The sequence below is a fragment of the Sparassis crispa genome (assembly GCF_003851025.1).
Source record: "Sparassis crispa DNA, contig_000016F, whole genome shotgun sequence".
Lineage (NCBI taxonomy): Eukaryota > Fungi > Basidiomycota > Agaricomycetes > Polyporales > Sparassidaceae > Sparassis > Sparassis crispa.
This window is the reverse complement of record NW_020939763.1, coordinates 238,523-263,967: the sequence shown is the minus strand read 5'-3', so window position 1 is coordinate 263,967 and position 25,445 is coordinate 238,523. Positions and strand designations below refer to the sequence as shown.

The following is a 25,445-nucleotide window of genomic DNA, read 5'->3' as shown; positions in this document are numbered from 1 at the left end:
GCCACTGCTCCGATCCGACATTCAGCCTAGCTCTGCCAGCGACTATAGCACTCCTTACGTTCCCTTACCGGATTGTCTGCAAACGACATCATGACCACCGGATTCGACCCGAACACTGCGCAAAATCTGGTTGAGGTGAGATGTTTTCGCTGAATTGATTGCTCTTCGGGCAGTGCTCAATATTTCATCGAAGTAGATTGAGAAACAGTAAGTGACGTGTCATTTGGACGACCAGAGGAACAGAAGGGCGAGATATTTACTACAAAACACAGGTTTGCCGTGAAAGCCGTCGAACATGCCCAGGTGCGTCTACAAATTGTATGCTACCGCACACAATTCACGTCTGCGTTTCTGCCAACAGACTTATTGGAACCTCCTGGAGAAGGTGGACCCATGCAACCTGAGGTTGACTAAGTGCGTGTTTCGGTAGTACTTAGACGTCGTGCTGATACCTGCGCGGTGTCTCAGGCTGGACGACGAGATCTTCGAGCACATAAAGTCCGAGTTCCCGGAGCTGGCAGAGGAGCCGTACGACACAGTCTTGAAGATCGACGAGGAGTGGATGAAGAGCGCCGAAGGCAAGGAGAGGTGGAGGAAATTCATGCAGGCGTGAGTGACCCGCCTGCGCCGTATATTGTACGTTCGTGATTGTGAGCGCCGCAGGTACGAGAAAAAAGTCCAGGACTACAACTTCGGCTCACTGATCCGCACGGACGCGCGCGGGGAGTACGACGAGAAGAACACAATGTTTGGTGAGCAGGCATTATCACTTTCTACGCAATTCGTGCGCTGAATCTTGGGTGTAGTGACACGAATGCAGGTTCGTATTTGCCCATTCTGTTTAACGCAATGTACTGATGCATGTCATTGTGCTCATGCTGGTCGCTAGTTCTATGCCTATGAGGTATGTTATTGCCCATGCGCGCACGAGTTACGTCTTACTTTCCCGTGGTAGATCGCACGCAACAGACTCGGCCTGAACGACGCCGCACACGCCAAGGCCAAGGCAGACGCCGAAAAGGAGAAGGCAAGGAAAGAGAAAGAACGGGAGGCAAAGAACAAGAAAAAGAAGTCGAACGGTAGATAGCGCTGGTGTGTGGATATTTTTTGTCCCTTTGGGTTGTCGTAGAGTTTTCGTCTCGGAGTGGTGTATATTATTGTGTATACATAGTATCCATCCTAGCACGACTTGTCGAAGTCAACGTTGGGGATGTGCTCAGGCTCAGGCAAGCGATCTGCATAACCACCGAACATGAATTTGTCATAGCAATCGTAACGTCATATATGCAAAGTACAGCTCGTCAAAGCTTCAAGCTTCATGAAGGAATGCAAGCTAAATAAGCAACATACAGTCTACACGAGATCATGATGAAATGGATGCACTGAAAGCAACAAAAGAATTTAGTTTCTGTCCGCTGAGGTCAATCAAGAAGTACGCTTATGCACGAACGCCCTCACTGCTTCTCCTGGTCAAAATACGCGACAAGCTGGCCAACGGGAACCTTAGGTTTTCCGGGCATGACTTTCGGAGGATCTGGGAAGGCAGTCGCTAGTGCCTCCTTCGTCTGTCTGCGGACGACAAGCGGATCCACGAACTTCCCAGAAGTGGGCGGAACGGGTGTAAAGCTAGGGTGGGAGATACCCAGTCCAAACCTGTCTGTTGAACGCGAACGGAGACGGACATTAAGTGGCGTGACGGGTGATGGTGCAGCGAGGGCTGGCGCCATCGGAGAATACATCGATTGAGGCCGCACGCGTGCTCTCGACTTCGAGGAAGGATCGGAGGCGACGGCCAGTTCATTATGCCTCGCCATCGACTTCCCGATGGTATCATCCTTTCCGAGTGAACTGTCAGAATCGTCGGTGATATCTTGGGTATCGTCATAGGCTGATGCAGGAGACGTCGAGAAAAAGGCGGTGCTGATTTCCCGCGATTGGGTACGAGAATGGGGTGTTGCTGGCTGCTCGCGATCAATACGACTTGCTGACATGATCGGCCCACCCAACGCAACTGTATAACGTTTCCGGGGGGTGGGACTCATGCTGTCCTGGCGATACGCCGATGGATTGGGACGGGGAAGAGAAGACGGGCTTGCAGACGTCATGGGAGACGCCGAACGTGGAAGTCCAGCTGGAGAAACACTGGCGGAAGAATTCTCGGTAGGTAGGCCCGAGATGGATGTCTGCCTCGTCTTCGAAGTAGATATAAGTGAAGAAGGCGGCGAGTTGGGAGGCGAGAATGGGCCTTGGCTGAGCAATGCTGTTTCTGGTGGTGTAGCATAGTCGCCCGTGGGGTATGGCAAACGTGTCCGGGAGTTCTGGGAGCCGATAGGTGGACTGGTGGAACCCGAGATCTTCGGAGGAGTAGTCGTAGGGCTCGTAGAAACTTGGTTAGAAAAGGACCGCACCGCAATGGACGTAGATGAGACCGCAACAGAGGACGTGGCAGACGGAGCCCGAGTGATGGATGCGGAATTTCGTGAAGGCCCAGAGGAAAGATTGCCAGGCGCTGTAATCATCTTCGCCATTTCGCGACCCAACTCACTTAGACGGCCTTGGAGCTCTGCGAGCTCCTCTCTCACTTCATCCATAGCAGCGGCTGCATCACCATTCTCGCCGTCTGTACTGCCTTTCTCCTTCTCGCCTTTATCCTTCTCTACTAACCATCGTTCAACGTCATCCATGCGCTCCTCTAGAGCCCGGACGTGACCTACAGTCCACTTCTCCAGCTTTTCAAAACGCTTGACAATCGTAAGCAGAGTCCCTGGCACGTCCAGCGTACCCTGAGAGTCAAATTGCGCGTACAGTGGAGGAGGCGCACGGCCATCGTTTGAACGTAGTGGAGAAGCTGCCAGACTAGGAGGAGTGCTGGGCTGGCCGCGGGGGAACGGGACGGGAGAAGACGACGCTGCAGAGATGGGGCGTGGCGGGATAGCGCGCGGTGGTGTAACTGGAGCAGTCGCCAGTCCAGGCTGTACGAACGACGGACCATCCAATCTCCCATCTCCAGACGACGGCCATTCCTTGCTTTTCTGTTTCATCTTCTCAGTCTTCTTCTTGTCCTTCTCCAATTCCTTTTCGCGTGCTTTCGTTTCCTGTATGATCTGTTGCGCTGGAGTAAGAGGCTCTTTAGTCGGCGTGAGCTTGGTTTTCGCCAAATACCACCAGCTGGCGTCCTTCTGCGACGAGGAAGGCGAAGGCGGTGTGGCTGGCATCGTCTGTGCACGCGACGGCGAAGGTAACGAGTTGGGCGGACCACCATCTCCGTGCAACATGGCTAGGACGCGTTCTTCCACTGTTCGTCTGTCCTCCGCTTCCGTCATTATGATACGTTCGGCCTCACGCCTGCTTCTCTCTCGCTCCCTCTCCGCTTCTGCTTCAAGCTCGTCGTCTGTCGGAAGATGATTGTTGGCACGGGGGCTCATGAGCGATCCTACCCGCTGAGCAATGTTTGCGGCGAATTTGGCTACAGATGGGGTTGGCGAACGCGAGCGTTGTTCGCCCCAGGGTCGCGAGTCGATAGATTCGAGAGTGGAACCGTCGTCGCTGAGTTCGCCTGTCTTCGGGTCCAATGTCAAGCTCTGCCGAAGAGGAGACGGTGGTCGTCGATGTCCATAGACAGGTTCTGGCTAACAGCCCAGGCACTCAACGAGAGATCCGAATTACTCTGTGAGGGAGACTGACCAGATCGAGAGGCGATGGTGGAGGCAACGACGGCGAGGTCATGCGCCTTGGCTTGACATTGGTCGGAGATGGAGGAGCGAGACTTGAGGTAGAGCTTGCCATAGTGCCCGCTGCGATATGCGTTTGCCGAGGAGACTGTTCGACGAGCACGAGGCTCGAGCTCGCCGACGCCGACGAAGTTGAAGGAGCGTGACTCTCGACAGGGAGAGTCACGGTGTGGCACCAAACCGTAACAGTGTGCGTTCAAATATGGTAATTTCTGTCCAGAAAAGGAAGGTAAGTAAGAACAAAGCCAGGTACAACACCGACTTTGCACAAGCGATAATTCTCCCAATTCTCCAGAAAGCCTTCCTCAGAACTAGAGAATGTCGCATGATACTCCTCCCTTGGAGCACATCCCGAATGTACTTTTTCAGATCTTCGGAAAGTGAGCTGTGTGTCGTGCTGTTCAAAACGACGTCAGGGTTCGAAATTCTCCTTACCTCCCACTCCAACTCATTAGCATCATCATACCTTCACCCTGCTCCAATGCGAATTCTCATATAGACAACCTCCCTCAGTGTGACCATACAGAATATGCTTATGTACAATCTGATCTTTGATCCGAGGAAGTGGGAGGGAACGTGAGAGGCATCAGTGAAAAAAGAGGTCCTGTCTAAAATTCTGATCACGTACCTCTCCTGTTCTACAACATACCTCGAGCATTCATAAAACCGGCTGAACATCGTGCAATTTGAGACAGAATTAACTCGGTGGGGATTATACGTCACGAAGTCACGCGAGTCACGCTACAGGGTGCCCTTAAATTCTCTCCCTTGCAGCTGATCATCCTCAACTTTCGACCACCATGAGCGGCACGACGACGAGCTGGGAGCCTTTCGTTTCTTTTGCTACGTATTCTCTCTCGACGTTAGAGACCACTTTCTCTAAAATACCCGGTTCGGCGGTCGTCGCGCGATACGTGAAGTCGTCGCATCAGAACGACCCGGGGCGGACGCTGCTTGAGGTGATCCTCATCATCTTCGCCATACGCACTCTGCTGCAGTCGCGCACGCGTGCGGACCACTCGGGCAAGCACTTTATCCAGTTCGACGAAAAGGTGCGTCCCCGCGGGGTCGTCGAAGTTCCAAGTGCACTTATTGTCTCTCCACAGGAAATCGATGACCTGGTGTCGGAATGGACTCCAGAGCCGCTCGGGCAACCTCTCACTGCGAGACAGCAGGCAGACCTTGCTGCGGCTCCGATCATTGTTGGACCGACGGGTCCGAAGCCTAAGCTGGCATCGGGCAAGACGGTCGTTAACCTGGCGAGCTACAACTTTACTGGGCTGGCCGGGAACCAGGACATCAAGGACCGAGGCGTGGAGACGCTGCGCAAGTACGGGCTTGGGAGCTGTGGACCGCCAGGGTTCTACGGGACGCAGGGTACGTCCACGTCCGTCCGTGCCTGGCGCGTGTGCCGTGGGAAGGACGCTGACACGGTGTGTGCGTTACCGCCGCAGATGTGCACATCCAGCTGGAGCAGGACATCGCCGACTTCCTCGGCACTGAAGCGGCCATCATATACTCGCAGGCATTCTCGACGGTCGGCTCGGTGATACCCGCGTTTTGCAAGCGGGGGGACGTGATTGTCGCGGACCGTGGGGTGAACTTTGCGATTCAGAAGGGCCTGCAGATTTCGCGCTGCACGGTGCGGTGGTATGACCACGACAACATGGAGAGCCTGGAGCAAGTGCTGGAGAGCGTAGAGAAGGAGCGGCGGAAGAAGAAGGCACCGCTGACGCGGCGGTTCATCGTGACGGAGGGCATCTTTGACCATGATGGGGCGATGTCGGACTTGCCGAAGCTGGTGGGTACAGCCCGCGCCTGATGGGCGACTCTGCTGACGGGCGAAGGACAGGTGGAGCTGAAGTTCAAGTACAAGTACCGGCTTATTCTGGACGAGAGCGTATCGTTTGGGGGCGTCGGTAGGACCGGCCGTGGGCTTACGGAGCTCTACAACGTTCCGGTGAGTGCGTTGGGGAGCTGCGGGGCGTAGGCGACCTAACACGACGTTTCAGGCGTCTCAAGTGGACATGCTGGTGGGCTCGCTCGCGAATGGCCTCACGGCCTGCGGTGGGTTCTGCGCTGGCTCGCGCGTTGTCGTCGACCACCAGCGGATCAACGGAACCTCGTTCGTGTTCTCTGCCGCGATGCCCGCCATGCTTGCCGTGGCGGCATCGGAGGGTATCAATATCCTTCGCAACACGCCCTCAATTCTGAGCACGCTTCAGGAGAACGTGCGCGCGGTGCGTTCAATCCTGGACAAGATTGACTGCGTCTCCATCCCGTCGCACCCCGCCAGCCCGATCATCCACATCAATGTGCGGTCCGCTGTGCCTGCGCACCCGCCTACCACTCCCAGCACTCCCAGCAAGCCGTCAAATCCCATGTCAGCGCAGTCGCGTGATACCCCGCAGCCCGATATCGACTTGGAGGAGCGCCTCTTGCAGGAGATAGTCGAGGAATGTCTCGTGCAGGGTGTTATGGTCACGCGTGCGCACCGCCTTCGCGGCCAGGAGCTCACCGAGGCCCGTCCCAGCGTACGCCTAGCGCTTACCTCCGCGCTCCCACGCAAGGAGTGCGAGAAGGCGGCGCAGGTCATCAAGGCTGCGTGCGTTAAAGTGCTCAGCAAGCGTCGGTGATTCTACGCTGGCTAGTACGAGAACGGTCTTCTCAATCGTTGGGGATTCCTATCTTATATATCGTTAAAGTTCGTTTATACCTATTGTTGTTACTTTATGAACACAGCTCTAGCTTGTGCAATTTTATTGAGGTCCCGTGGATCGCTAGCTGCTAGATGACATCCTCGTGATATTTGACTTCAGAATGCATCCCCGACTCGCAGCGAGGTTACCGGATTATGCAAGCCATCCGGTTTATAGACGCATGCGGCGAGCAGGCACCTCCCCAAGGTTGACCATCTCTGCTCGAGGCATATTCGTTGCCTTCCAAAGTCTGTGCAAACCACATTGACGGCGAAATGTCAGGTGTGTCTAGAGTCTCCGTCGCAATGGTGGACTAGAGCGCGCGCGCGCTCATGCTAAACGCGCTGTACATGTGTAATAGCTTCCATCGCCGAAGACTTGAGAATCGACAGGCTTTATGGTGTGGAAGGTAAAGTCGGTACGTCCTCGCACACACATCCCACTGCTTTGAGAAGCTGATGCGCGGGCAGCGGTGGTAACTGGCGGAGGGTCGGGCATTGGGACGATGATCGCTTCCGCGTTCGTGCAGAACGGGGCCAAGGTCTACATCGCCGCACGCAAGGAGAAGCAACTGCAGGAGGTCAGTAGTCCGGCGTTGTGTGTTGCAACTATATGAATGTTTGCATACCGGGTGGCAGGTGTGCAGTGCTCTTAACGAGAAGGGCCCGGGCAGCTGTCATTACTTCATAGCGGATTTGACGGTGAGCTTGAGCAGTTTTATCGGCCGTGGATGTTACTGAGCCCGGCATGGCGTCCAGACGAAGGCAGGTTGTGACAGTCTGGTTGCAGCTATCAAGGAGAGGGAATCCAAGATTCACATCCTCGTTAACAACTCCGGCATCAGCTGGGGAGCACCATATGACAGGTATTGCAGTCATGTCCTTGCAACAAAATTTGCCTGTGACACAGTGTTCATAGTTTTCCCGAGAAGGAGGGCTGGGATCGACTTATGGCGTTGAACGTCAAGAGTGTATTCTACAGTACGTCTGAACAGGCTTCTGCGTGGCGCATCACTTACGAGCACTCATGGTTTTAGTGACCGTTGGGTAAGCGCACTCATGCTGACTTAAGACTTTTCATCGATGCTGAGACTCAGCGCACAGGCTCACTGATCTTCTTGCGAAAGGTTCGACGAATGTAGACCCAGGGCGCGTTATTAACGTCTCGTCCGTTGCCTCACTTATCGCTACTTCAACGGAAACGTCCCTCGCTGCCAAGGGCTCGGGTCTATGGAGCTGTCAGTCTCATACGTTTAGTACATTGTATATAAACACACTAAGGTTTTGTTCATTGTCCATTCAGATGCTACAAGCAAAGCTGCTGTGAATCATCTGACATCGCAGCTGGCTGTAACTCTGCTCCCGAAGCGCATAACGTAGTTCTTTCTTTGCATTCGCACGGCTACTATCTGACGTCTGTTTCTACAGAGTGAACGCGATCCTTCCAGGGTGAGTAGTTCCAAGATATGCAAATCCTCTGTCTGATTGGCTCATTCGTTGTTGCGGGATCAAACAGGACGTTCCCCTCCAAGATGACTGCGTATGGGTTCAAGACCAAAGGCGATAGCCTCGATTCGAATAACCCAATGGGTTTGTTCCTATACCGTGCACTCACATACGCAGCCTCTCACTTCCTTCTGTCCAGGTCGTGTTGGTCACCCTAGAGACATCGCAGGAATTGGTAAGTCGATACGCATCATGCTGCTGATCAGAAGACTCACTCGCTTGGGGCTGCCACTGCATGATAGTGCTCTTCCTGGCTAGCCCTGCATCTGCGTACATCACCGGTGCACATATCACTGTCGACGGTGGATCCGTGGTCTCCCGACAGAAGGCTGCTCTGTGAGCCTTACGAGCTGCATTTGGTGTAAATATCACAGATACCAGTCCTCACTGCCGTCGAGTATTTTTCATCATGTGTATGTACCGCCATCTCCATAATGCAAGCTGTCTGGATGCGTTTCGTGTTCTTCGTGACATTGTTAAAACAATTAAGCCTCAATCTTCCCATCACTATGCTATACGATGTGCTATTACGGAGCATGATATGACAATAAGACAATGTCGCTACAGAAACTATACGTCGACTCTGCATACATACTCCTGACAACAATTCGATCACTCAATAACACGATAACATGATAACACAGAGCCGTGAAAACTCGACGACGATACTTAAATGAAGCCGTTCCCTAGACTGTCATCCCCCACTGTTGCATCATTCTCATCGCGCTCGTCAACGACTCCCATGTGAAGTTAATGGCCGCCCACAAACCACTGTCCTTGACCGCTAACCATACCACGTTCTGATACAGACGATAGACCAGCTTCGCATGCCTCGAAAGCCTGTTGATGGTCATATCCTGCTGCGTAGCGAGCGCGTACGCATACGCGGCAACGCGGTCGTCGTGACTAATAATACCAGGGGCCCGCGGTGGCGGAGGTAATTCGGAGGGGAGAAGTTCTGCTTCGAGATGCGGCACGTTCGAGAAGTAGATATAATGTTCGAGGAGCTGGAACGCGACGGGGGCGGGAACGTAAATCGGAACCAGCGGAACACGGATAATGGATGCTGCTTCGACCGTCGCGGTCGGAGGCGTAACGTGAAGGATTGCGAGTCGCAGACGGTAATCCTCGATGGGAGGAAGGTTGCCACAATGCGCAAGGAACATGAGGGCATGAATTGGGTAATAGGTGACGAGGCGGCGGGCGCGGAGTTTCTGGAGGTAACGGTCTGCGGGCGAAGTAGACCCCCATGATGGTCCGTAGACGGCGAAAATGTGCGTTGGGCACTCCGCCAGCCTAGAATCGGGCACAGACATTCCCTTGACCTTCCGTAACACGGTCTTTGGTGGGTCACAGCGTACGCCAAGGAGGATTGGCGGGACACTGTTGGACAGGTAAGACCGAGCATCAGCATGGGAGGTAAATCTGGAAAGTGACATCATTGAACTTACTGCCTATGCATTCCCGGCAAGCCCTTGCGAATTAATTCCACAGGAGTACGGGCAAGGTCCGGTGCATAAGCCATGACGTCCTCATGTTTAACATCAGGCATGTCAGGTTGCGGTAATTTGCGCGGCAGCCGAGTTGGTGCCCTAAAAGGCATAACATACTGCAGTAGAAGTTTGCTATCGCCATATACAGGTTTCTTCATAAGGCGAGGACAGCCTCTGTATAAACTGTCGGTCATAGGGCGACGCGATCTTTTCCTCGCTAGAGCGATAACTGCGTGGGAAGCTTTGAGAGACTTCTCGATAGACGTAATGCGCAAGGTCCTGCGAGGTGTGCGCAGTAGCTTCAGCCTGAGGAGATCGCGCGTCACTGCAAGTCTCATCGGTGAGGCGGGGAAGAAATAAGGAGGGAATAAATTGGGGGGAATGGATACGGATAGCCATGTTGATAGGTAAACGCTCGGTTTAAGTACCCAGGTCGCGGAAAGGGTGTAAAGGCCCTCGGCTAGAAAGACGCTAGTTGGCTCGGATTGGAACGTACTAAATATGGAAGTTGTTTGGGTCAGTCAAAAGATGGACCCACGCAACCAAGCAGATGCAAATACGGACCACGGTACCATTCACGGATTATTTGCGGTTAAAAAAATAAGCCCTTCCCGGTATGGATAAGCCCTTGTTTTCGTGTTCAATCTCAGCTTCGCAACGACGACAAAGAATGATCATTGACGGTCAAAAGGTAGGAGTGTCCGGCCCCCTTTGCCGAGAGTACGCCTAGAGCATATTTTAGCTGGGAGTTGAATCGGTCTCTGGACTTGATCATGAACGGCACTGAAAGTGTAATCATGGAGAGCCAAGTTACAGAGCACGTACATTCACTTCGACTTGCAAGAGATGTTCCGTAGATATGATGCGGTGTGCTGTATATTTTCTGTCACCTTTGCCGGGAGGGATACAATACAAGGATGCCCAGTATCTGCCTCAGGGACCAACGTGGAGGGCCCATATCCTGGAGTATACATGTCAACAAGAATTTCTAGCGAAGAGCAGCGATAGTAATTAACTAAGGCGAGAGGCAGACCAATGGACAGATTGGACATCAAGCCAGCATTACGCGAAGGCGAATTGTCATCAAGCGCTGGGTCCCATCTATTTAGGTTCTGCAGAGTATGAACATACAAAAGAAGTGCAGAAGTACTTGATCGTGCAAGGTGGATCTAACCAAGATCTCGGATGTGTATATTCGATCTGCCTGTCAAGGCATGCTCTCTACACGACGTCTGACGGGGACGTTCGATCACACGAAACGATATGGATCTATCTCCTACAATAGCGGCGGAAGCCCCTATTGAATGGAAACCTTGTGCAGAGGGTAACCGTTCAATAATATTGGTGTAAAATATGATGACACGCTAGAGCACATCCATCTCGTATATACAGTATCCTGCCAGTGGAAGAAACTTGACAGACAGTCTGACATGGACCCTGGACTCCGCCAATCTCCGCGACGGACGGACCCTCGATCACCTCTGCTTGATCTAGTGACTAGCCCATCAGAGCTCAGTAAGACAGGTTCGTTGACTCTTTTTACTCGAACTATCAATTTGGTATGCTCATAGGAGCCCTGTACAGGTTATTGGATACTGGGCAATCGGAGTGACGGACATTCATAAGGGCGTAGGAACTCATCCCGCAGATAGTATAGAGACCAACGAGAACTGCAGCCTTCTCGACCTGCGACGCTAAGCCGAGGATGAGGCGGCGACTCTCTGTGTTGTTGGAATGGACGTCAGCCAGCCACATCCAGATCGATGGGCGGATTCAACTGGTAGATGAACCTGCAACCGGGATCAGGGTGCTTTCCACGACGGAGATCCTCCCGCTCTCTACTCGTGAGCGCACTCAACCGCCACCGCTTCTTTCCTGACCGATTGTAGTCGTCACCATCCCCAAGTCTGCGCTACTCTCCTGTAAATCGTGCTCGCGTGCGTCGCTCATCCCGTTTGTGCCCTATGGCCATGGCGCCCATCTCGCGCTCGCGTTAGCGGTCTATTCTGAACTGTGAGTGCCTGAAGTTGTCTTTCACCTGCGTGGTAGTTGAAACGCGAACAGGTTGAATGGCTCTGCGTCGAGATGGTATGGGTACTTGCAATCCCTGCCGACCGATATTGTCCCAATCGCACTCTTGTGGGGGACAGACGATGCAGATGAAGATGGTATGCAGGGACGCCTTTGGCTAACTGGCACGGAAGTAGAGAAGGAATTCCTAGATGAGAGTGGTGCGCTGATCCTTGTGCGCGTATCTATTCTAAGTGCACCTATGAACATGTGCTAATACTCAACTAGGACGAAAGCCGCGAATACTATGCGACAATTGTGGAACCCCTCTTGTCAAGTCTCTCGAGTTCAAACACGCTGTCAGGGTTTCTGCATGCGTATTCACTTGTCAGCTCGCGGGCCTTCCTTGTTGACGCATACCATGGATTGTCCATGGTCCCCATCGCGGATGCGTGAGTGGATTATTTTCTCTATCCAGTGCACTCTAAAGACTGCTCATATTACTGCGTATAATGTTCCGCAGATTCAACCATATCCATGAGAATCATGTTCACCTAGAAGTAATCACGTTTACATTCAACAAAATCCCTCTGATTCCGTAGTTCACAGAGCGACTACGACGTCTGTCCGACATGCGGATCTCTCTCTGAATGTCCGCACGACCGCGAAGAATCCTCCGGCAGCCCCACCCAGCCGTCCTCGAGCAAGGTCTTTCCGCCGAGCACCGATACCTGTGACATGGTAACAAACCTCTTTGTCCCAGCACATAGCGAGGTCTTCAACACATACGGAGCGCGCCTCTCTAACGCAACTCTCCTCACGCGATATGGCTTCTCGCTTGAGGGCAACGAGAACGACATCTTGTCGTGGAATATCTACGACCTGCGCAGCTCGTTACATCCAATGAACGTGGATATGTACGAGAGGCTTGTTAGCGGATGGACGCGGTCCCGTTGGTCGGTGGTCTTGGAGGATAGCACCCTGGTCTTCCGACCTGATCTTGAGAACGATACATATTCGCAGAGCGGATCCAATCTGCGCCGCTTTCTGTGTATCAACAGCGATGCGCAAGTCAGCGTACACCTATGGCTCTGGGCTGCTTTTCGCAACATGAGGTCTTCTGGAGCAGAGCAGGATCTCGATGAATTTGTGCGTCTCCTTGGACGCGTTGCCGAGATGCAGGTTCAGCTGGAGCACGTACTCGCGGATGGTGGTGAGGATGAAGGTACCGTGCATGATTCTGATGCGCTATCGAGACGCATCCTCTCCGGTATAGCCACAGACCTCTGTGTGCTCTGTGCACACCGCATCACGCAGATCGGGGCGCATCCTGAACTCAGTTCCGCAGAGCTTGGCGAAATGCTTGACGTGTGTTTTCTTCGCAATTACATTCTACTGCTATTAATGGGGCTATGACCAGAATCTTCCGTCCAACAGACCAAAGACACGGCTTGCCCTCTCACAAGTGCTAGCAGAACGTGCAGTCGTGGAGAGCTGTGCGTCGGCTTGGAGAGCATTGGAAGAACTTCTTGAAGATGACCTCGAACTTGCGCCATGATCATTGTCTCCAAGAAGGGTTCTTTAAGTTCCTGGATACCAAGATAAAGGTGAGGATCCCGGATACTATCTGGTGTTGTGTATGCTACGCACTCTGGCGGCATCACCGTCGGGCGCAGCGAGAAGGAGGGAACATGTGTCACCTGCCCTCTTCGAATACCCGGCGGAGTCTAGAGTTCAGTAGTGGTTCCTCTGGCGCTTGAACGAATAACTTTATCTTCGTTGTGGGCTCTTCGTGGACGACCTGCATGTGATTTAAGTTATCGGTAAGCTTGGACTATTGGCATGTATAGCGCCTCGTGTTATTCTGCCGTCTCGAAACCTGGTTGGAATTGCATTGATGTAGAACGTGCTGGAGTCTTCATCAACATCACTCTTCTTTCTTCTTTCCCTCGTTCTGAGGGAACTGGGTATAAATGCCTCTCTATCACTGCACCGTCTCCGCATGGACCCTAACCCATAGTCAGGGTCCCGATCGGATGCGTTGGCGACGTTTCGCTACCGCTCACGATCGCAGTTGGAATCGCAACAAATGGTCTTGACAGGAACAGGGGTATGTTTCTTGCCTTCCGTATGTTGCGCCTGGCAACTCGACCCTGTCCTCGAGCACTCGCATTTGCACGCCCATTCTCAGATTTTCAGAGTTCCCCAGATATCATGGCAAAACGCAAGCACATCATCGCACCACGTTCAATTCCTGACATAGAGGTCCCCGTTGACGCAGTAACCCAGAGCGAGACGGTCGTCTTACGTCGGTCAGCTCGTGTCAAGAAGAGCGTAACTTACACAGAAGTTACTCTGACTGCCGACGCAGAGGCAAATGAGGTCGGAGTCGAGAGTCCATTAACGGATCTCGAAGAGGCAGAGGAATCGCCGACGAAGAAGAGAATGCGGCGCGGGAAGAACGAAGAGCCCGTGGTGTACGACATCCCTCCAGTAGTGCAAAAAGAGACCGCCTTCAAAGGTAGGCCGAGTACGCTCACTATGTGAGGAGTGTTGACCTTCATGTGACCTTGTAGGACGATTGGGATATGCGTGTCTTAACACTATTCTCCGTGCGCTCAAGCCTAATCCCGTGTTCTGCTCCCGTACTTGTCGTATGGAGACCATCCGCAAAAATGGTCTACAATATGCTAAGGATCTTGGCCTGCAAAACTCCAGGGACCTCATCAAAATTATACAGGTATATAGAGTTATTCAGTGTTGTGCTCCGCTAAGCGTTCGGTTGATTGGTTCCAATTCGCAGTGGAATGAGGATAATAATATTCGATTTTTCCGAGTGTCCTCCGAAATGTTTCCCTTCGCATCACATAGTATACACGGCTATTCTCTCGAATATGCTGCTAAAGAACTCAAGGTATGTGCGCCGCTCGCTCTCACGTATTATCGTACTTATTTCTCTTAGGCTGCAGGAGACTTGGCGAAGCGCTTCGGTCATCGATTGACTGCACATCCAGGCCAAGTACGATTTGTGCATTAGCTCGAAGCTCATTGTTAATGCACGCCATAGTTCACGCAGCTTGCGTCACCGCATGAGAACGTTATCACGGCGTCCGTGCGCGAGCTAGACTGTACGTACATCCTATCCACTTATGCGATGCGGCTGAAGTTGACGAGCGACTAGACCACTGCCAGATGTTGCGGTACATGGAACTCGACAAAGACAGCGTGATCATCTTGCACATGGGGGTGCGTCCACGTCATCGTCCTACATTCAGAGCTTTGACCTCCGACGCAGGGCGTCTACGGCGACAAGCCCGCGACGCTCGAACGCTTCCGCGAGACGTTCCGCACGCGGCTCACGCAGGAGATGCGCGACAGGATAGTGCTCGAGAACGACGAGATGTGCTACAGCGCGGACGAGCTCCTCCCGGTCTGCCGCGAGCTAGAGATCCCGCTCGTGGTGCGTCCCTCCCCATCGTGTTCTGTCTCTCTTTTAAATTTTGTTCACCTGCTTGCAGTTCGACTACCACCACAACTGGATCAACGTGCGTCCACCTATCATTTTTCTTTTACTTCAAATTTTTGATGCTCCTTGTAATGTAGCCGAGTACACACCCGCTCGCTGAGCTCCTCCCGCAGATCTTAGCGACGTGGGCACCGCGCGGTATCCGCCCGAAGCAGCACCTCTCCGAACCGCGCCCAGGCGCACAAACCGTGATGGAGAAGCGCGCACATGCAGACCGCTGCGCAGGCCTACCTTTAGACTTGCCAGTCGACATGGATCTAATGATCGAGGTGCGCACCCCGATGATACTCGCAACACATCGCTGACATCGTCGGGACTACAGGCAAAGGACAAAGAGCAGGCGGTTCTGCATCTGTACAGGATCTACTCCCTAGCATCCGTCATACATGAGAACCTCCGCCCGGAGAAGCCCCCGAAGCCGTTCGTACGCCGCGGTGATTCGTCCGCGAACGTTGACCCTAACGCTGACTCTGACGTGGCCTTGGGGATCGATGCAGAGCCAGAAGTCACCGCGGGCGTCGATGCCGAGCCTGGCACTGTCACTGTAGACGAACCCCCCCTCATGGAGGGTGCAGCCAATGCCGATGCGTCCACCGTGCTGCCTGTTCTCCGCAAGAGAAAGCGTGCTGCGAATTCGCGTGTTGTGGCTTTGGAAGCCCTAGAGACAGATAGCAGTGAGATGGCCGAAGTGGTCGGTTTGCATGTAAATTGAGAGGCTGTGGGCGGCAATGCATTGAAGAGAAGGCCGAAAGCTGGAGAGCAGGAAGAGCCCTTGAGGTCTGAACTGCTCCTCTTAGCTCCAGAGTTTTTCTGTAGCGTCTCGTTAGTTTGTTGCGGTATGGGAACCTCTCAAGCAATTCAGATTTTCTCGCATGCAAATTACAGAGAAACGAACAAAATAATAACGATGCAAGAATGGAGGTGAAACAATCCAAGCAAAACATAGAAGTACAATCATCGTATTCGGTTTCCGTCGTCGTCGATGTTCCACATCTTGCAGAGCTTCTCCGACGTGATCTCGAGAACCACATACGCCTTGGTCGTGACGACCATGACACCGCCCTGCTGGACAGCGTGCACCTTGGCTTCTTGACCCTTCTGCGGGCCATGCAGGACGAGCGCATCATCCTCCGTGCGCTCAGGATGCACCGGCCACAGGAACTCGACGGGTATCGTGTGTACGTCCACGTCAGGGTCGATCGGCTGGAGGAAGCGTACGCGTGCACGCGCGCCGAATTGATTGTGCATGTCCGACACGGTGAGTACCACCGCCTGCCGACCCTCGTAGTCGCCTTTGTGCCACCCGTTCTCACCAAACGAGTTCTTCACTTCAACGATCATTCCCCGCTTCGATGCGATCTCGGGTTCCGTCAGCCATTTCACACTTGCTTCTGCAAACCACACATCAGCTAGAGCTCAGAGTCGAATGGAGTGTGAAGGTGCTCACCGAACCTCGTCTCTACACCGCTATAAGCGCCGCCGGATAAGCCGGGCGTCTCTGCGGTGGCTTCGAACCCAGCACCCGGGGTTTCGTACAAGCCAACTCCTGGCGTAGGCATTCCACCGCCATACATCATGCCGGGAGTAGCTGGAAATGGATCAGCGAACGCAGGTGTGGGTGCCACAAAGGGCGTGGGAGCACTGGCGACCGGCTCTCCCTACAGCAAGTCTCATCAGACCACCGCATCGTGAATGCAAAGAATAGCCTACCCAAGTATTTGCGCCTTCACCCCAGCCACCCCCAGATGGTGAGCCCCACCCGCCTCCGGCACCACTTGACCGTCCTGGCGTCGCGCCACCCCAGCTTGAGCTCGAGGGATTTGCTGGCGATGTTCCACCCAACTGTGCATTATTGTATGGATTTGGCGTACGCACTGCTGAATTCCACGCTGGCGTGCGCCCACCGTCCTGACCGTACGGGTTAGGAGTGCGTGACGACGCATTCCAGGTAGGCGTTTTCCCGGTATCAGCATAGGGATTTGGTGTGCGAGAAGAGGCACTCCAAGCGGGGGTGCGGCCATCAACAGCGGCATATGGATTTGGTGTACGACCCGTAGCGCCCCATGCAGGAGTTCGGCCGCCCTGATTGTAGGGATTGGGGGTGCGCCCTATTGGATTGATGCTAAAGTTGTTACGAGGTTGTCCCATGGAGCTGAAGTGACCTTCAAGTGCTTCAACTTGACCAGTGGGACTGAAGTGACAGATGTTAGCGCGCAATACAACGTGCAAATGCATTTGCTCACAGGCGTCTCCTGAGCTTCCCCTTGTCAATTGTGATCACCTTATTGCCAGTATAGAGCTCAACACGCGCGATAGGACCGTTGGTGTCCTTGATGGTGCCAACATAGCCCTTGTTTGGACCCTTGACGACAACTACTGTGACACCGATGAGACGATCGCGTGGACCCCGACCAATGTTTCCGGAGCCAACCATACCACCAGCGCCACCGCCGAGAGCAGGGTTCATCTTCGACAGATCAGCAGCGCCGAGTTTCATGAGGTTGCCCTTTGGAGCTACCGATACCAGTGATCGCGCACGCGTAACGAATACACCGCCATTCTCCGTGTAGTCGCGATTGTACAAGAATGCGAAGAAGGACTGATGAGTATGTAGGACACGTCCTTTCCGACCCTGAGTGTATCGAACGGTAAGAAAAAGTACGGTCATTAGAACCTGGCACTACATACCTCCCCGTCAACCTCTTTGACATTGTCGTTGACGCGAAGTTCGTGTCCTTCGGCGTCGGTGGCAATAGCTCTATTCGAGTCCCGCCGCATAGATATCTGATGTGGCTGAACCAACCGCACTTGGCCGTTCTGATCAAGTACACGGAATGAATCTCTTTCAGTCTTGAAAATGACACCAACTGTCTGGGCGCTGTGCCAAGGATGAATGGGAGGTAATACGGTGTAGTATAATGCACGTACTCGAGCTGTACAAGATCATGGAGTTCGTAGTTGCCAACAACATTCGTTCCTGTACCAACTTCCGCCGCTTCACGCAAGTCTTTGGAGAAAACAGAAATCTACGGCTGAATGTCAGAAGCATTGCACGATCAAAAGGTCAGACTCTCACCTCTTGCATGGACATGTCAGACAAGAACGTAACGACGTTGTCGATGACAGAAACCACCAGTCCCGTCTCGTCCGCATTTTGACCAGCCATTACTTTGACATGGTCTCCAGGTTTAAAGCGTTTCCGAACGCTCCTGGCAGGAATCTGTATTCGCTGACCATCGAAGTCAACGCCCACAGGCTCAATTGTCACAACATCTTGTTCAATGGAATGCACTGTCCCGTGCACACCAGCTTGCTCTCCTTCGAAAACTTCGACATGGTCACCGGGCTGCAACACCGCAATCGCTGCCTTTCGAGAAGCCTCTGCAATGATGGAAAGATCGACGTTTGTTTCGTTCTCAGCCCCATCCTGCCCTCGCGTAAAGCGAGTAATCTCGTCAAGTGTAGGGTTGACGTTGTCCAGTTGCAGAGCGGTCAGACGGAAGTCCTTCTCTATGAACCCGTCCTTGTAAGTATCATTTTGAAAGACATACACCTGGTTGCGCTTTGATACCCCCTTTCGCCCGTATACCTTCACGACCTCTTCGTAATTGAAGAATCGCTGAGGAGGACGCATAGTGAAAGACGATAGGCCCGAGCCAGCTTTTTTGCGCTTCTTCCCAAGGCCATCAATTGCCCCATCGTCCTTCGGGTTAAGGTCGATTCTGGGAATGAACTTAAGGCCCACTTCCTCGCCATTCTCAGTGATATCCATGACTTGGGCAAGATCTCCTTGGTACTTTCCGCGACGAATGCGCACCCAGCTGCCAGGAGTGACAGTCAAGTCTTGCTTCTTGATCTGCAATAGACTTGCCATTTCTTCAATAGGAACTAGGACGATGCCACGACTGGGGAAGATGCCGACCAAACCATTGCAGGCGTCATTGACCTGCTTGGCACTGCGCGCCTCCACGTATATCATTCCTGGCAGGGAATCTCGTTGGAAGGCAGAGAGGATTTGCAATGGTCGATTTGAGTACTCCAAGTCGATGGTTTTTCGCATAAGGCTGAATACGAGGTCGCGTTCTTTACCCGGCTAAGTGCAAACCTCAGCGTATTCTCTCAGAGATAGATAGAATGACGTACCCTAACACGGACCTGCCACAAATTGGCATCGTGAACTGATGGCATAAGCAGCCGTTGAGGAATATCGCTCATGTCGCCAGAGTATCGAACTGCCGTCCGTCTGTAGCGCTGACTGACATCCTCTGCGATTTTCGCAAGATCCTGGTCATTGAGTTCTCTTTCTCGCCTATCGAACCGTGCATGGTCCGCTTTTCTTCTTGCCACATCATCTTCGTCGCCTTCGCCACCAACTTCGGCGATGAACTCGTCTGCAACCACAGCGCAGTCAGTCTAGGCGACCAGTATACATACTGAATAGCGCACCTTTTCCGTACTCATCGTCTTCTTCTTCCTCCTCTTCATCTTCGTCAACCTCGGCCTCCACATCGAGGAAGCGGTTCACTGCAGGTCGTTTGTGCCGATGCTAAGTGAAGCTGAAGCTCAAAAAGCAGCTTCAAATTTTCAGTCGGACGTACCTTTGCCCTCTTCTTTCCTCTCTCTGCACCTACATCTTCCTCTTCTTCTTCTTCGTCCTCTTCCTCTTCGTCCTCTTCGTCCTCGTCCTCATCATAGTCGTGTCTCCTGCCCTTGCGAGGCTCTTCTTCTTCCTCCTCTGCCTCTTCGTGCTCTTCCTCGTGCTCTTCCGCAGGTCCAGAACTATGCAGGACTGTGTCCTCCTCGACGTCGGACATAGCGATGTCGTATGCAGTGCAGTGTTTCAAGAAGGGCAAGTGTTACTGTTGGTCATCTGAGTTCGAAATCATGAGCGTGGGAGTAACCTGCCTTACCAAACGCGCAGGCGCCAATTGCAGAGGTAGGTAGGTAGGTAGGTAGGTAGATTACCGGCATTGGTCCCATTCAGGAACGCCGGGTTGTCGCACCTAGATCTCTGCTATGTACCCGTGCACAGTACACTACAGAAATCTAGGATACAACACATCCAGGACAGAAATCGCTCCGATCAATGTGTACTCATCTACACAGCTCCCAGTGCATCGAAGTTGATTTGAGGGCAAGGGAAAACCCAGTGGGAAAAACCCCGAACTCAGGGAGCTGCTTCAACAAGCGCACTGTCCCACGAAATCCATCAAGGATGCATGAGACTAAGTAGGCTCTCCAGCTGTTGTTATATGTGGAAGAAGTGTATGCTTCCTTGTGTGAAACACTTAGGATGTTGTACGCGGATGTGCCAGATATTCTGCACCATACACAAAAAAGCAAGCGGGACATAGCTGCATGTTCACACATCAAGTGTGACACTTCCACAGGTAGCAAAGAGCGAGAGCTGCACGTCATGATTTGAAAGAGTAATTACAGGTTGCGTGAAGAATGCCAGCACAGTCACTGTGCATACTTGACCCCACTCACCACGATGCCCGATGCACGATGTGCACATGGAGCATAATATGGAAGTGCTGCACACTGCTGGATCTCGAGCTGGGGTATACAGGTAGTGCGACGGCTCGCGGACAAGGGGTCGACAACAGCAATGCGATGGAAGAGAATGCTCGCATGCGAAAGAACTCGCGTTACAGGACGGGCAGTGCGGGCACTGTGTCTCAATGCTGACCATAACATCATGTTCTGTAAACACACTTCTCATGTCACGATGGTCCACGGTGTCGTTAGAGTAGCAGAGGACGATATTCATGAACAACACAAATAGGGGTAAGGTGAGTGACAGGTAGACCACTACCTCGGCATCCGCAGTCACAGGCAGGAGCAGCGGGCACTGTGCATCGACGCTGGTCATAGAGCCATCGGTAAACACTTCCTCGCAGTCTGAGGGCATCCACCGCCATCGATGGGCATCCGCACTAAAAGGCGGGTAGCAGCGGACGCTGTGCGTCGACGCTGGACATGGAAGGTACACAATAAATGCATGCCTTAGAAGCAGGCGGGAGTAGCGAGCATTGTGCATCAATGCTGGACATATAGCTGCCATCTGTAAACACTTTCCCGCAGCATAAGGGCATCCACCGCCATTAGTGGGCATCCGCGCGAAAAGGTGGGTAGCAGTGGACGCTGAAAAATAGTTGTCGGGGAGTCACCAGAAGCCAAATGGCTCGCTTCTTGGATCTGCCACTCGAAGTTCTACCTCTAATTTTGCGACATATCCTTCGCCCAAATCATCTTGCTGCTCTCTGTCTGGTCGACCATTATTTTCGCGCTTTTGCCATTCCTCTGTTGTACGAGCATGCATTCATCTATGCATGGCAGAAGGAGGCGAAGGCGAAGGTATGTGTTTACACGGCTAGGGAGCATGTCTCACCGAGATCCCAGGTGAAGAAACTGTTCAGGACACTCTCCGATCATCCTACGCTCGCATCGCACGTTAAGAGGCTGGGTTCGTGCTCTATTTTGTTTACAGCTATGGTGCTGTGAAACGCGACTTCACCCGCGGAGCCAGATCTTGGCACCCAGTGATCGCTATGTGCCACTCTAGTCCGGAGAGGAGATGAACTGACTATTTCACTCAGTCATCTGTGACTTTCCGAAAGCCCTCCAGTCTGCAGATCAGGAGAATGTACTTGACATCTGTCTGAGGGGCATCATAAATTGCGTCAACCTCAAATCTTGTACCTGGACTCGCGATGGGTCTCTGACGTCCAGCGTGCTCGAAGCGCTCCTGTTCTGCACGCAACTCAAGGAGCTCGAGATCAACGGCTCGCATCACGGCCGCTATGACCCATCCATCCTTGCGAGATTTAGCCGCCTGCGCAAGATCACCCTGATCATGCCCAGCAGCGCAGTGATCAACACTCTACCCTGCTGGATGCGGTATACGGGCGACACGCTGCGGCATCTCAGCCTCATCTGCAAGGTGAGCCAACGTCCTTTGCCTTCACTGCTGTGAGACAAATTGGTAACGTGTGGACAATAGTCTCCTGCGGCAGTGACTGACACGCTATTAGAAATGCTCGCCCCGCACATCTCTAAGCTCGAGCACCTTTACCTTGCCGGGTGTCGGAAAGTGACCGAACGAGGAGTGCTAGCGATTCTGGCAGCAAGCGAGAACGGGCTCCTGAGCTTGGGCTTGGAAGGCATCTCGGACCATTTTGTAAGTCATCTGGCACAAGACTCTGACTCCTCAAATATTTATGAACCTCGCAGGATATGAAACACTTAAGCGAGCAATGCGCCCGCACGGGTGCTCTCGTCCATCTGCGTTCTATCACGCTCGCCGCGCGCATGGCGCCCGAATCGATAGTGCACGCTGCCGCACGCCGTACCCACTGGTGGGACACGGACGTCCTCGCCCTACTGGCGCCCGCGCCGCTCGAGCAGTTCCACATGTCTACAATCGGTGGGGAGATCGAGCCCACGCTGAGCGACGTGTTCTGCCACGCGATCGTGAAAGTGCACGGCCTGCGACTCAGGCGATTCTCCATACACCGCATGCCCGTGAGCCTCAGTGCGATCGCAGACGTCTGCCACTGCTGTCCGTTACTCGAGCAGCTGTTCGTCGTCATGGACCAGGATGCGCTGGTACGAGTCCGCCCGTACGAGCCGTACATACTGTGACTGAGTGTGATGCAGGACGAGCTAGGGCCCTGTCTTGCGGAAGCGCACAGGCTGCGCACTGTCCACGTTAATCGGCCACTCCTCACGTCTGGGGACGCTCCTGTCGTCTCTTCCGAGCTAATCTTGTCTCTCGTCCGTCAGTGCCCACCGACCCTCACGCATTTCGGATCCAACACGAGAGTGTATCAAGTATGTGTCCATGCGTGGTCGCTAAGCAGGTATTCAGCTCAATATCACCAGGTCGAACGAGTCCCAATCGTGGAAGAAGACGGTACCATCACTATTGATGTACGTCTCTCATCATACGAGAGTCCGGAGGTTCCGGAGCAGTTCCTCGTCGTACGTATGTGAATTCACCCAACCCGGCTATGACGAGCGAGTGTGGAAATGTAGGGCACGTTCCTCATTCGACTGAAATGTTAATATTCTTGTGATATTCGTTCTTATACTTTCTACTCCAAGTCTATATGTACACAGTACAACCGGACGTGCATGTTTGCTCCGGGAAGATTATTCTCGCAGACCAGACCAATGAACGACAATGCTACGTGATGACGGTTGGCTTCTCCCTGCCCAAGAACTTGGTCAAGTTGCTGATCTCCAGTGCGACCTCGATGAGACCCTTGAGGCCTTCCGCGGTGTTCTTCCGGAGCTCCTCCAAGCCTTTCTCCGGCACGACATAACGCTCGACATACATCCGCACGGTCGCGCCGTGGCTGCCGGTGCCGCTGAGGCGGAACACGACTCGGCTGCCGTCGGTGAACTTCACTACCTGGCCCTGGTTCTTCGACACGCTCTTGTCGATCGGGTCCGTGTAGTCGAAGTTGTATACCTCCGAGACTTCGAACGTCTGCCCGGTCGTCTTGGACGTGTGCGATGTCTTCGCAAGTGAACCCTTGCTGATGTGCGCGTTCAGCGCATCCACGAGCTGCTGCGCACCCTCAGAGGAGACCTCCTCGTAGTCATAGCGCGAGAAGAACGAGCGCCCGTAGACCGCATAGTGCTTCTGCAGCAGCTCGTTTATACCGAGGAGCTCGTTTGGCGACTGCTTGTTCGCATACGCGAGGATGTTCAACCATGCTGGCGCCGTAATTAACAGATAGCAGAATGATGTAGGATAAGACACTTACCGACGATCGCCCACACACCGTCTTTCTCCCGGATGTGGTCTGACCCTGTGCCAAACGATTCCTCACCGCAAATTGACAGCTGTCCAGCATCCATGAGGTTTCCGAAGAATTTCCAGCCTGCAGGAGGTTTTTTAGTGTGGATCATCCATCGACACGACCTCGTCGCACCTGTGGGCACGACATGGCACGCCAGACCCTTCTTCTTCGCAACATAATCGATCTGGCCGCTGGTAGGCATGCTGCGCGCGAGACCCTTAATTCCGTTCTTAAAGTACGGGATCGCGTCCTGTGCCCAATCTGCAATGATCGCGACACTGTCGCTCGGCGTCACGAACGCACCCTTGCCGTAGATCATGTTCCGGTCACCGTCACCGTCGCTCGCCGCGCCGAACTGGATGTTCTCCGCCTCGACGCGGTCCACGAGCTCGTGCGCGTACGTGAGGTTAGGGTCAGGGTGTCCTCCGCCGAAGTCGGGCAGAGGCACCGCGTTCTGCACCGAGGACGCGGGTAGCCCCAACTCGTCCACGAAGATCGCGCTGCCGTATGGACCCGTGACTCCGTGCATACCGTCGAACAGTACGCGGAACGAGGTTGCGTTCGTGAGCAAGAACGACTTGATGAGCGGGAAGTCGAAGATTGATTTGAGCAGCAGCACGTAGTCCGTGACGGAGTCGATGATCTCGACCTTGGTCGGGCCATACGTAAAGCTGCCGATCTTGGAGAGGTCAAGAGGGGGCAGCTCGATGACCTTGTATGACGCGATGACCTTCGATTTCTCGAAGATCTTGTTCGTCACGTTCTCCGGGGCCGGACCCCCGTTGGACACGTTGTACTTGATACCGAAATCATTGTTGGGACCGCCAGGGTTGTGGCTGGCGGTGAGCAGGATACCACCGTTTGCCTTGTACTTGCGGATCACGTTCGAGGCAGCGGGGGTAGACAGAATGGCATTGTGGCCTATGATGAATTTCGCGACTCCGTTCGCAGAGCCGATCTGAAGGATCGTTTGCACAGTCTCCGGGGAGAAGAAACGGCCGTCACCACCGATGACGAGAGTAGACCCCTTGGGGTCGATTGAGTCAAAGATGGCCTGTACAAAATTCTCGGTGTAATGCTGTGCACAGACCGTCAATACTTGTCCCCACATACACACAGATAATTCATACCTCCTGCTGGAAGACCTTCACCCTGTGATGTTGTCAGCGATGTTGTCTCTGTTCTCGCCCGCTCGGCATCACTATCTGGGACTCACCTCTTCCTGAGACCGGAAGTGCCAGGTTTCTGCCCATCGTAGGGCTTTGTCGGGATCTCCTTGACTTGATACGCCATCGATGGACACGCCGAAGAGGAGCACGGCACGACATTCAGGGCGGCCGCTCTTAAGTAGGTTCCCGTATATGGAAATTCACTACTTATCTAATTTGTGACGTCACGCGATCGTGACTTGGACTGGCACAGTCACGGTCCACGACTCGAGTCTCGCACACTACCGCCTAAAAGGGAGGTATACCAAGTCTGGTGCTGCAGCCGTCCCTCGGAAGCATCACTCAAGGCATGCGACGAATGAGACTCTGCAAGTATGAAGATGCGGCGCGGATAACGCGACAGTCGTTGTGCATATACTCAACAGGCTCGTCCGCCGGAGAATTGTATCTCGTCGTACATGCCAGAGCCTAACTAGTAGCGTATGAGGTTGATATCTTC

At 53.5% G+C, this 25,445-nt stretch overlaps 10 protein-coding genes across 10 annotated transcripts; 6 read left to right on the top strand and 4 right to left on the bottom strand.

Moving 5' to 3' along the window:
* Window positions 1-90: 90 nt before the first annotated feature.
* SCP_1701060 (Protein PBDC1 homolog) lies at window positions 91-1,087 on the top strand (the record flags this gene model as incomplete). The annotated part of the gene is made up of 9 exons (XM_027764893.1): window positions 91-135; window positions 197-207; window positions 273-303; window positions 362-414; window positions 469-609; window positions 664-752; window positions 807-820; window positions 890-904; window positions 956-1,087. 9 exons carry the CDS (start codon window positions 91-93, stop codon window positions 1,085-1,087), a joined length of 531 nt encoding a protein of 176 aa, XP_027620694.1.
* A 367-nt stretch (window positions 1,088-1,454) lies between these two features.
* SCP_1701050 (predicted protein) lies at window positions 1,455-3,786 on the bottom strand (the record flags this gene model as incomplete). The annotated part of the gene is made up of 2 exons (XM_027764892.1): window positions 1,455-3,629; window positions 3,685-3,786. 2 exons carry the CDS (start codon window positions 3,784-3,786, stop codon window positions 1,455-1,457), a joined length of 2,277 nt encoding a protein of 758 aa, XP_027620693.1.
* A 745-nt stretch (window positions 3,787-4,531) lies between these two features.
* On the top strand, window positions 4,532-6,367 carry SCP_1701040 (Serine palmitoyltransferase 1; the record flags this gene model as incomplete). Its single annotated transcript, XM_027764891.1, has 5 exons — window positions 4,532-4,783; window positions 4,838-5,108; window positions 5,186-5,532; window positions 5,584-5,691; window positions 5,744-6,367. The coding sequence occupies 5 exons, from the start codon at window positions 4,532-4,534 to the stop codon at window positions 6,365-6,367; spliced, it is 1,602 nt and encodes a 533-aa protein (XP_027620692.1).
* A 338-nt stretch (window positions 6,368-6,705) lies between these two features.
* SCP_1701030 (rhamnolipids biosynthesis 3-oxoacyl-reductase) lies at window positions 6,706-8,275 on the top strand (the record flags this gene model as incomplete). The annotated part of the gene is made up of 13 exons (XM_027764890.1): window positions 6,706-6,712; window positions 6,792-6,848; window positions 6,901-7,010; window positions 7,069-7,131; window positions 7,189-7,295; window positions 7,349-7,410; window positions 7,467-7,476; window positions 7,534-7,667; window positions 7,733-7,805; window positions 7,858-7,878; window positions 7,946-8,019; window positions 8,075-8,110; window positions 8,178-8,275. The coding sequence occupies 13 exons, from the start codon at window positions 6,706-6,708 to the stop codon at window positions 8,273-8,275; spliced, it is 852 nt and encodes a 283-aa protein (XP_027620691.1).
* A 346-nt stretch (window positions 8,276-8,621) lies between these two features.
* SCP_1701020 (hypothetical protein) lies at window positions 8,622-9,487 on the bottom strand (the record flags this gene model as incomplete). The annotated part of the gene is made up of 2 exons (XM_027764889.1): window positions 8,622-9,318; window positions 9,387-9,487. 2 exons carry the CDS (start codon window positions 9,485-9,487, stop codon window positions 8,622-8,624), a joined length of 798 nt encoding a protein of 265 aa, XP_027620690.1.
* Window positions 9,488-11,133: 1,646 nt separating this feature from the next.
* Window positions 11,134-12,996, top strand: SCP_1701010 (SET domain-containing protein; the record flags this gene model as incomplete). Its single annotated transcript, XM_027764888.1, has 7 exons — window positions 11,134-11,272; window positions 11,318-11,441; window positions 11,493-11,673; window positions 11,727-11,890; window positions 11,962-11,998; window positions 12,048-12,806; window positions 12,859-12,996. 7 exons carry the CDS (start codon window positions 11,134-11,136, stop codon window positions 12,994-12,996), a joined length of 1,542 nt encoding a protein of 513 aa, XP_027620689.1.
* A 656-nt stretch (window positions 12,997-13,652) lies between these two features.
* SCP_1701000 (UV-damage endonuclease) lies at window positions 13,653-15,676 on the top strand (the record flags this gene model as incomplete). The annotated part of the gene is made up of 10 exons (XM_027764887.1): window positions 13,653-13,959; window positions 14,015-14,178; window positions 14,242-14,352; window positions 14,401-14,457; window positions 14,506-14,566; window positions 14,620-14,684; window positions 14,734-14,898; window positions 14,957-14,983; window positions 15,042-15,233; window positions 15,287-15,676. 10 exons carry the CDS (start codon window positions 13,653-13,655, stop codon window positions 15,674-15,676), a joined length of 1,539 nt encoding a protein of 512 aa, XP_027620688.1.
* Window positions 15,677-15,918: 242 nt separating this feature from the next.
* On the bottom strand, window positions 15,919-19,778 carry SCP_1700990 (Transcription elongation factor SPT5; the record flags this gene model as incomplete). The annotated part of the gene is made up of 10 exons (XM_027764886.1): window positions 15,919-16,355; window positions 16,412-16,622; window positions 16,675-17,155; window positions 17,208-17,596; window positions 17,653-17,842; window positions 17,893-17,990; window positions 18,041-19,057; window positions 19,108-19,355; window positions 19,411-19,510; window positions 19,563-19,778. The coding sequence occupies 10 exons, from the start codon at window positions 19,776-19,778 to the stop codon at window positions 15,919-15,921; spliced, it is 3,387 nt and encodes a 1,128-aa protein (XP_027620687.1).
* A 1,369-nt stretch (window positions 19,779-21,147) lies between these two features.
* Window positions 21,148-22,962, top strand: SCP_1700980 (hypothetical protein; the record flags this gene model as incomplete). Its single annotated transcript, XM_027764885.1, has 7 exons — window positions 21,148-21,324; window positions 21,370-21,433; window positions 21,567-21,910; window positions 21,971-22,147; window positions 22,201-22,575; window positions 22,627-22,800; window positions 22,852-22,962. 7 exons carry the CDS (start codon window positions 21,148-21,150, stop codon window positions 22,960-22,962), a joined length of 1,422 nt encoding a protein of 473 aa, XP_027620686.1.
* A 193-nt stretch (window positions 22,963-23,155) lies between these two features.
* On the bottom strand, window positions 23,156-25,070 carry SCP_1700970 (Phosphoglucomutase; the record flags this gene model as incomplete). Its single annotated transcript, XM_027764884.1, has 5 exons — window positions 23,156-23,691; window positions 23,742-23,858; window positions 23,910-24,855; window positions 24,908-24,929; window positions 24,994-25,070. The coding sequence occupies 5 exons, from the start codon at window positions 25,068-25,070 to the stop codon at window positions 23,156-23,158; spliced, it is 1,698 nt and encodes a 565-aa protein (XP_027620685.1).
* Window positions 25,071-25,445: the final 375 nt, after the last annotated feature.